This window comes from Penaeus chinensis, chromosome 11 (genome assembly GCF_019202785.1).
Source record: "Penaeus chinensis breed Huanghai No. 1 chromosome 11, ASM1920278v2, whole genome shotgun sequence".
In the NCBI taxonomy this organism is placed as follows: domain Eukaryota; kingdom Metazoa; phylum Arthropoda; class Malacostraca; order Decapoda; family Penaeidae; genus Penaeus; species Penaeus chinensis.
Window position 1 is genome coordinate 1,707,017 of NC_061829.1, and position 10,000 is coordinate 1,717,016.

A 10,000-nucleotide genomic window follows, 5' to 3' on the forward strand; every position below is an offset into this window, starting at 1 on the left:
CCACCGCCGAGTTCAGTCTAGAGGGAGACGCCGCGCCGCACGCACGCACGCGCCGAGAGGGAGCTCCGTGCCGCCAACCACCCCGCAGCCTCTTCGAAGCCCAGGAACGTGGAACCGAGTGAATCACAACGCCAAGAGTGAGTGCCTGTGCGCGTGTCCATTTATGCGGGGCACGACATTAAAATCTGCCAGTGACCCATAAAAGGAAAAAACAGATAAAAGCAGTAAGAGAGAAAAAGTAATAAAAGGCGTGGAAAGAGAGTCCAAAGAGGTGATACACGACAGCCAGCGCCCCAGGAACAGCCGGCTCGCGTCGAGGAGGAGAAGGGGCGTTGCCTTCGAGGAGCACCTTCTTGAAAACTGACAAAGTGAGTACGAACGAGGGAAGCAACGCAGAGCGAAGAAAGGGAGAGAGAGTGGGAGAGAAGAGGCAGGGAGAGTTAGGTGGGGAGAGGAAATAAGAGGGAAAAAAAATACACGAGATGATCATGAAAAATACAGAATCATCAGAACAGCTAATAAAAAAAAAAAAACAATAACTAAATAAGTAAACCAGAAAATAAACAAAGAATGGGAAGAGCAAGCAGAGAGGAAAGGAGGCAAAGGAGGGCGGACAAATAATTCAATAAAATGGAGGCGAGGAGCTTTGTTATCCAGCCAAGGGAAACAAGCAAAAGGCCACGGCGCCACAAGACAAAGATAACCAAAGCCCGACCCGCCACATTAAGGTTACGTGCAGCGTGTAGCTCTTGAGGAGGAGGAGGAGGAGGAGGAGGAGGAGGAGGAGGAGGTGAAGAAACAGTGGGTGAGAGGAGGAGAGGGTAGGAGAGGAGGGGAAACAACGGATGGGATTAAAAGGAGGAGGAAAGGAGAAAAAACAGTGTTGGAGAGAAGGAGAAGGAGGAGGAGGAGGCGGAGAAACAGGGGAAGGAGGAGAGGGAAAGAAGGGGAGGAGGAGAAACAACAGATGAAAGGAAGAGGAGGAGAGGAGGAAAATCAGTGTAGGAGAGGAGGAGGAGGAGGAGGAGGAGGAGGTGGAGAAGCAGGGGAAGAAGGGGAGGAGACACAACAGATGAAAGGAAGAGGAGAGGAGGAGGAGGAGGTGGAGAAGCAGGGGAAGAAGGGGAGGAGACACAACAGATGAAAGGAAGAGGAGAGGAGGAAAATCAGTGTGGGAGAGGAGGAGGAGGAGGTGGAGAAGCAGGGGAAGGGGGGAAAGGAGGAAGGGAGGAGGAGAGGAGGAAGTTATGGAAGAGAATAGGAATGAGGTGGTGAATCAGGTGGAGGTGAAACTGGGAGGACAACAACGATAAGAGGACTAGGACGGAGAGGGAGAGGGAGAGGGAGAGGGGGAAGGGGAGGGGGAAGGGGAAGGGTTAGGGCGAGGAGGGAGGGAGGCAGGCAGGAAGGAAGGAAGGAAGGCCGCAGCGATGGTGACACATAAAACACGCGCGACCTTCCAGCGGGAATAACAAAACTGTTTTATTCACATCAGAGAGTTGCGGTGGGGTGGGGTGGGGTAGCGGTGGGGGGGGGGGGGGTAAGGCAATACCAATAAAACTCCAACGCTTTTCTCAACCAAGCCCCGCCACTCCTCCCGAATCCACATCCAGGCTGTGAACTCCACACTGCAGACGTTCCACCTCCATTCATAAACACCCCCCTCCCCCCCTTCCCCCACCCACCATGGGCTCATCAACCCAACCTACTCCACTTAACCCCCTCCCCCTCCCCTCCCCTTTTCTCTCCTCCTCCACCTCCTTCGGCGCCCCTCCACCCATTTCCATCGCCCCCCCCTCCCTCCCTCCCTCCCTCCCTCCCTGCCCATCCCCCACCCCCTCCCCTCTCCCTCTTGCCTTCCCGAGCGGCCGACGGAACCGCTAGCATTCCCGACGCCGACCGCAATCCAGCGCTCGCGACCGGACGCGCGTTTACCGTTGTCGGTCACGCGTCGCCTTCCATCTCCTCCCCTCACCCCCTACCCCCCACCTCAAAATCACGACTGGATAAAAACATTCCAAAAACAGAAAAAAACAAAAAACTTTGACGTTTCAATTAGAGATTCTGTTCACGCGCGTTTGCTCTCCGTTTCGTAAAGTTTTCGGCTTGAACACTAGCAACAATCGCAAAAAGAAAAAAAAAAAAAAAAAAAAAAAAAAATCAGTAATACTTTTCGAAATGTTCGCATTACTATTTATACATTTTCGTATTGATCTTGATTCGTTTCTTCGCTTGTTCAATGTCTGTCACGCCCACGACGAGTAACACGAATCGCGAAATAAAAAAAAAAAAAAAAAAAAAAAAAAGCCGGTCACGAATGTAAAAATCTAGCCATAATAATGCAGCTACAAAACGAAATAGTTTTTTTTTTTTGTACTAATTCTAAATCATTTTATAAATTGCAAAGGCAACGAGATTGACAACCGAGCAATCATCAGAGCAGCTCGGACCTCTCCCTCTCCCCCCTCCTCCCCTCCCCCACCTTTCCCCTTTTCCATTCGTAATCCTTTGCAAATAACTCCAAGCAAAAATTTGGAAAGAAAAATAAATAAATAAATAAATAAATAAATCTATAAACCAGCCACGACACAAGGGCCCTGGATAGGCGCCCGGCAACTAGGACTCAACCTGCAATCTAACAACTTGCAATCTCCCGAATCTGTCTGTTGGTCTGTCGGTCTTTTCTTCTCGTGTGTCTGTCTGTCGGCCTTTTCCTCGTGTGTGTCTGTCGGTCTTTTCCTCGTGTGTGTCTGTCGGCCTTCTCCTCGTGTGTGTCTGTCGGTCTTTTCCTCGTGTGTGTGTATGTGTGTGTGTGTATGTATCTGTCGGTCTTTTTTCCTCTTGTGTGTCTGTCTATCTGTCGTTTTTTTCCTCTTGTGTGCGTGTGCGTGTGCGTGTGTGTGACACTTCAAATTTCCCGTCATTCTTTCCATCCCCTCTCTTTATTACTTCGGAGCCGAGTCCGTCTGTGACGAGGGGGTGGGCAAGGGGCAGAGGGAGGGGAAGAGGGAGGGAAAAGAGGTAGGGAAAGGAGTGAAAAATGGAGGGAAAGAGGGAGAAGAGGAGGAGGGGGAGGAGGAGGGGGAGGAGGAGGAGGAGGAGGAGGAAGAGGAGGAGGGGGAGGAGGAGGAGGAGGAGGAGGAGGAGGAGGAGGAGGAGGAGGAGGAGGAGGAGGAGGAGGAGGAGGAGGAGGAGGAGGAGGAGGAGGAGGAGGAGGCGGAGGAGGAGGAGGAGGAGAAGAAGAAGAAGAAGAAGAAGAAGAAGGGGAGGGAAGGCGGCGGAGGGGCATGCCACGACCACGCCGCCGACTCCGGGGCATCAAATCTTGGAGTCCGATTTTTGCCCTTTTTTTTTTTTTTTTTTTTTTTTTTTGTCTCCGGAGTTTCGTTAGGTTAAGTGCCGTGTGCGCGCAAGGGTGAAGGCTTGGGTGGGGCGGGGCTGACGGCGGCCAGCGGTACAGTTACCAGTGGAAGTTCTTGGACAGAGCGGCTGACAAAATAACGTTTCTTTAAATGTAGCTGACAAAAAAACGATGTGTGTGGCTAACAAAATCGCGTTTTTTTTACAGTATGGCTGACAACATCGCGTTTTATTTTTGATAGTGTGGCTTACAAAATCGATTTTTTTTCCCTACTTATAGCGGTCGTTTCGGTGTGCAATTTCGCATAGCATCCGTCCACACAACCCGATCAAAAAGCCGAAAGTCTCTACTTATCCCAACACATTTCCCCTCTCGCACGCATTTCAAAAATGAAGTCCTCTTTCGGATGCTGACCTAACAAAAACCAGTTTCCTTTCTGCCCTTTCCGAGAATGTTATTTTCCTAATATGACATACATACAAGAGGACTGCGGCGGAGAGCAAGCACATGGCGCAAGGCTGAAGCAAAATAAATAAAAAAACACCGATGTTGCTACGACATAAGAGAAAATAAATGTTCTTCTAGAAAAACAATAAAATCGTCTGCTTCGTTTGTTTACCTTCATGCGAAATTGTTCGAAAAATAACAAAACTAAGAAGATAATAACAAGACTAAGAAGAAGACTAAACACAAAATTGAGGCGAAGCAAATCCTAAACAACAATACACTGTAACGACATGAGAAAAAAGTAAACAAATCCTGTTACAACAAGATCACGTATGACGAAACCTAAATTATTTTTCCATTTCTGCCCAAGTCTGCGATTAAAATAATGAAATTATTTTTACTTTACGTCCGCTCGAAAGATGTTTTTTTTTCCGAAAAATATTTTTAATTTTCGTGATTATACTACCCGAGCCCACCGAAAGCGAACGAAAATAAATGACTCAATTCTCACTGTTTACAAAAAAAAAAAAAAGTCAAGGAAACCGACGTCCATTTTCGGGCCTGGTCTTCGCCCCCCCCCCCCCCCCCCCCGTCGCCGCCCACGAACCACCCATACACGCCCATCAACTACGAGACCGGCTCGAGGGACTTATTCCAAACACGCAAAAAAATCTAACCACAAAGGCCTAAACTTATGAACCTGAATGGGAGATTAGGAAAGGGGCAAAAAAAGGAGAGAGCAAAAAAGAAAAAAAAAAAAAATAAACATAAAAAAGGAAAATAAACATTAAAAAAAAAAAAGAAAAAAAAAAAGGAGATAGCAGGCCACCTTCAGCTCCGGGGGAAGAGGAAGCCGCAGCGAGCGAGTTATGGCATGAGGAACTAACTGAAGGAGGGAGGGGAAGGGGGGTGGTCGCTTACGAGAAAACGTTCGAGGATTTTGTTACGGCTGACGCGCCTCTTTGCCCTTCCTGTTGCTAATTACGCCGCTGGTGATGTTGGCAAAATAACAGCGCTGACGATCCTTTACAATAGAAACTACAGCAATCAATTAAAACAAAAAAATGCGACAATAACAACAACCTCGTTAACAAAGACTCCATCAACCCACCAAAAAAAAAAAAAACTGGGGAAATCTCGGTTCCTTCCGGCCGTCCGTAATGGGCGTCCGTACGTACAACCCTGGCCGTAATAATCATGGGTGACACTCCTCACACGATAATCAACCTCCCCCCTCCCCCCCTCCCCCCCTCCCCTCTACCTCTGAACCCCAAGCCCTACATGGGGGGGGGGGGGGTGGACTTCCCGCATCCCGCTATGCCTGGCTCATCCGAGGTGCAGGCAGGCAGGCAGGCAGGCAGGCAGGCAGGCAGGCAAGCAGGTGGAGACGGAGACACACAAACACATGACATACTCCCTACCATCCCCCCCCCCAACCCTTTCTACACTGAATGTAGTGATATCAGAGCGCCAAGAATATCAACAACACGCACACGGACACGCATATACATGAAATGTTGATTCTACACAATTATACATTCAGAGAAACGCTTGCGGCCGGACCTGTGGATGTCCAAGAGCTCCTCCCCCTACCCCCCCACTTACCCCCTCCCGTCGCCCTGCCCCCAGCCGTCAAGTCGGCCAAGGGCGGCTTCTCTTTCCGCCCACTCTCGCCCGCACGATGTACTGTAGGAGGCGTGTGGGCGTGCAGGGGCCAATGGCTTGAGTGAGGGTAAGATTAGGCAAGACAGTGTCTCCGTTAACTGTAAGAGGGATGAGGGGAGCAAGGCGGAGAAAACAAAAAAAAAAGAGGAAAAGCGGGAGGGAGAAGGGAGGGGACAGGAATAGAGGATGAGAGGGAGGGAAAAAAAAAACAAAAAAAACAAAACAAACAAAGAAGAAAGAGAGAGGGGGTGAGTGGGGAGGACTCGGGGGGAAAGACGGCAAATGACTCGAGACTTTAATGATGACGAAAGAAGTGATCTTTAGGGAAGATGGAGTGCCTCGAGTCAAGAGATGGTTACTGAGGCGGGAGCCAGGGAAGTGGGGGTAGGGTAGGATACAAGGAGGGGGAGGGGGAGGGGGAGGGGGAGGGGGATGATGATGAGGAGGAGGAGTGAGCGGAGAGAGGTAGCACTAACGCTGTATTTATTTCAGATGCTGGTGCCGCGGAGCTTGTGGGCGCTGAGCGTGCTGCTGGTGGGCGTGGCGAGCAGCGACGACCGATGGGTGTGGGGCAAGAGCGACAACCACCCCAAGGCGTCGCGGATTCCCGGCTACGTTGAGCCCACCACGTCCGCGCCGCCCGCCACCACTTTCCGGCCGCGGCTGCCGCCCTCCGAGCGTCAGCGCCACTTCAAGAGCATCACCGCCCACCCGTTCTTCCTGGGGCCGTACCCGCCCTTCAGCTTCGTGCCCGTGGGAGGGCCCCGCGGAGGCCCCCCGGCGCCACCTCGCGACGACGACGGCACCACCAAGAGCCGCGTGACCGCCGACACGGCCCACGACGACCAGCACGGCGCCGTGCTCGACGCCGACGACAAATACACGACTCTGGACCGCCTGCAGAGCGAGCGGGGCGCGCCGCCGCCGCTGCCGCGCCCGCGCCCGCACCAGCTGGGCGGCCTCCATCCTGACGAGGTCTTCTACGCCGACGACGACCTCCTCATCATCAAGGGCGGCGGTTTCAACTCCGACGTGTTCCAAGACCCGCCGCAAACGCTCGACGACGACGAGCGCTACGAGCTGGAGCCGTCGCGGCTGCGGCCCGTGTCGGCGGCGCTGCACGACCGCGAGTACAACGGCAACGTGCCCGCCTTCCTGCCGCCGCCCGACCACCAGCGCCCCTTCTCCGTGTTCGTGGAGGGCGCCTCCACCAACAACCACATCTTCGTGCCCTACGTGTACCCCCGCCCAGAACGTTCCACGGGCCGTCCCGCGCCAGTGCCCCAGCCCAGCTCGAGCTGGCACCCGGTCGCTCATTACGTGTACCCCGTCCCGGCCGTGCCTTTCATCCTGCCTGCCCCGTCAGCGTCCCTGGTAGTGGCCCCGAGGCCCTCGCCGGCGGCCACGGCCCCGGTGTCCAACCATCTTCCGGAGCCCGTGGAGGACTTCGGCGGCGTCGTGCGGCGCGGCCACCCCCTGGACAGCGACATCAACGTCAACTTCGGCCCGAACACCCCGCCCATCAACCCCCTGGCGGAGACCATCAGACGGCGTGGGCTGCACCCTAGACTGTGAGCGCTGCGGGCCGAGGGCGACCTTGTTTGCGAGGGACCATTTGCGGGCGGCCTCACGCCCCGCTGGCCATATCAATGGGGAATCTGATCCGGACCGGATTGCCATCTCCACGAAGGGCCCTGCATAGTGCGACCGTGTTTACGATGGAGCTCAGGCTGCCACGACCTTGCCGGCGAGAAAGGTCCACACTGATAACCTTGGACGACCAGACATCATCTAAACACGTTTGTCTGCGCAGCGCTGCCTAATCCAATCGTAGAGTCTCGCAGCAGTCTCTCCCGGCGGCGAAAACTCTGCCAACGTGCGCAAAGAAACGTTCAAGGTAGCCCACCCAGCGGCGCCCATCGCACGGCCTAACAGCAAACCACACGACGAATCACGAGCCACACGAGCCAGCCGCGTTGGAAGCCCTCTCGCGGAAAAGAAGAATCTCCTTAGAAAACGTCCCTCGCGAAAAGGACCGTGCCGACCCAAGCCCTTGCAGAGGACAACGAAGAGGTGTTGCCGCCTTCCTGAAGGAGGGAGGGGGGAGGGGAGGGAAAAGGGAAAGGGGAAGGGAGAGGGGTAGGGGATGGGAAGGGGTAGGGGTACGACGAGGGAGGGGAAAGGGGGAGAGGGAAATCTCTCGGTTGATGCAAAGTGTATACGGATCACACAAGTTGTTTGTTACTTTCTGTATTCTGGTTTATATATATGAATTTATGGAGACCCTACTATTACAGCTATAAAGAACCACACAGATTTTTTCTTGTTCCTTGCCCTCGGACGCCACAGAAGAAAGCCCTCTCCGACGCATGTATGCCCTAGTGACCCCAGCCATGACCCCTGGCAGCAGACACTCGACCCTCCCCATAAAAGGGCACGCCGCCGACATAATCCCTCAACCATTTTCACCCTATGGCACCCTTGCCCCCCCCCCCCCCCGCCATCCAACCAACGCGCCCCTAATAAGATCGACCTTACGACGTCACAAGGTCGACCCAAGACGAGCCGTGACCTCGACACAGCGAATCCACTTCTCTATAAAGACTCAAGGCAGTATACGGGCGTGTGGCAGCTGGTTGGGTGGGTAGGGTAAGGAGGGGAGGAGGGAAGGGTTGGGTAAGGGAGGGAGGGATGGGTGTACTATGGTAGGACTGGCAGGACTGGGGAGGGGAAGAAAGGGGTGGGGGGAAGGAATGGGGGGGGGGGGTTGTTCCACGAGGGAGGACACTGGGCGACGCACTTTCTACGGCGCAAGGCTGCGTCGCAGAGGTGCTACCGCTCCTGGACAAGCTCGAGCAGCATCTCCCTCGCCCACTTTCCCTCTCGTGGGTGCGTCTACTTCTTTCCTTTCCTCTGGGCTCAGCGCTTGCTTCCCTCCCGCGCTCCCTCGAGCCCTCGCGCCTCGCTCGCAGCCTTCCTCAGACCAATCCCGAAAGGCCAAAAGCCCTCCAAAGGCCAACCTGTGCTCCCACGCGCCTCTTTACAACTCTGGCGCGCGCGCACACGCACACGCACACGCACACGCACGCGCACGCGCACGCGCACACGCACACACACACACACAAATAATCTCATCCCCCTCGACCCCCAGCCCCCGCCCTCCGCCCTCCTGTAACCCTACTTCCACGCCGAATGGGCGCCACTCAACCAGCGCAAAATTCGCCGTTTCCTGTTACACTGCATAGCCCAACGCGCAGGCGACGTCTGAATGCGCGCGCCCCTGCGACCGAGGGCGTCGGTGGAAGAGGGCGGGCGTGGTGGGCGAGACCGAGCAGAGGCGAGGCCCGAACACGTGAGGGCGCGCCACGAGGGTCGGTCGACAAGGAGGAGGAGGAGGAGAGGCCGGGACTGGAACCCTACAACGAATGCCAAAGGGAAGATGGGGGGAGAGGGGGCGAGGAGGAAGTCTTGCCCCAACCCCTCCCCCCCCCAAAGAAGAAGGAAGTCAACTCTCCCTCCACCCCATAACAAATCTTCCGCTCATTCCCCCAGGCCTCATTACACCCATTACTTCCCTCATTAATTAGCCCCGACACACCGACTGAATGACTTTCCATGCTGATAGATGGATAAGATTAGATAGATAGATAAATAAACAGCTATGTAAGTGTATGTGTATGTCTGTATGCATGTATGTACGTATGGATGGAAGGCCACTTTTTCACTCTCTCCCTTTCCTTGCCCATCCGTGTCAAATTACATAACAGCTGCCCATCCAATCTAATCATCACCCTGCTCATTCTCCTACTCTTCATCACTATTTCTTTCTTCGTCCCTCTCCCCTTCCATAGAAGATCACATTCGCTTGCTGCTGAACTTCCTCCTTCCACTCCTCTTCTACTAAAACACGCGTAGAGTCCGAAATAGCCACAAGGGGTCCTTGCCAAGTCCGAAAGGCCACAGCGGGATCTACCTTTCGGCCCAATGGCCACCATGAGTTCCAGCTTAATCTGGAAAGGCCAGAGAGGGCCATAGCTTCATCCACAGTGGCCAATGAGGCCCCTAACTTAGTCCGAAATGGCCACTAGGGATTCATGATCGGAAATGGCCACTTAAGGGTCCCAGCGTAGGCAACCTGTCAGCCATTCTTCTTAGTTCTATATTAGTAGTTCCGGCGAATGAAGACGCTGACCACACGCTGCGTCCACCGCTTTGTTTGGCCGTGGGCTCGCCGACGCCGACGCGAGGGAATCCGAATCAGGCGACGCCTTCATCTTTTGCCAAGGCATTCCTTTGTTACTCCCTAAATACACAAGTTCGATCACCTATCGTCTTTCTGTCTGTCTCCCCCCCCCCCCCCCTCTGTCTCTCTCACACACACACACACACGAACACACACGTTCTCTCTCTCTCTCTCTCTCTCTCTCTCTCTCTCTCTCTCTCTCTCTCTCTCTCTCTCTCTCTCTCTCTCTCTCTCTCTCTCTCTCACACACACACACATGTTCTCTCTCTCTCTCTCTCTCTCTC

At 54.1% G+C, this 10,000-nt stretch overlaps 2 protein-coding genes across 4 annotated transcripts in view; one reads left to right on the plus strand and one right to left on the minus strand.

Moving 5' to 3' along the window:
- The window catches only part of LOC125030603 (N-alpha-acetyltransferase 15, NatA auxiliary subunit-like), a 59,528-nt gene that overhangs the window by 25,570 nt on the left and 23,958 nt on the right, over nt 1-10,000 (minus strand). The window lies entirely within an intron of this gene.
- Nucleotides 12-7,783, plus strand: LOC125030604. Of its 2 annotated transcripts, none has more exons than XM_047620747.1 (2): nt 12-368; nt 5,966-7,783. In XM_047620747.1, exon 2 carries the CDS (start codon nt 5,966-5,968, stop codon nt 7,046-7,048), a length of 1,083 nt encoding a protein of 360 aa, XP_047476703.1. In that variant the 5' UTR covers nt 12-368; the 3' UTR covers nt 7,049-7,783. The 2 variants fall into 2 exon arrangements, with proteins under 2 accessions (XP_047476703.1, XP_047476704.1); XM_047620748.1 differs by having other exon boundaries at nt 21-137.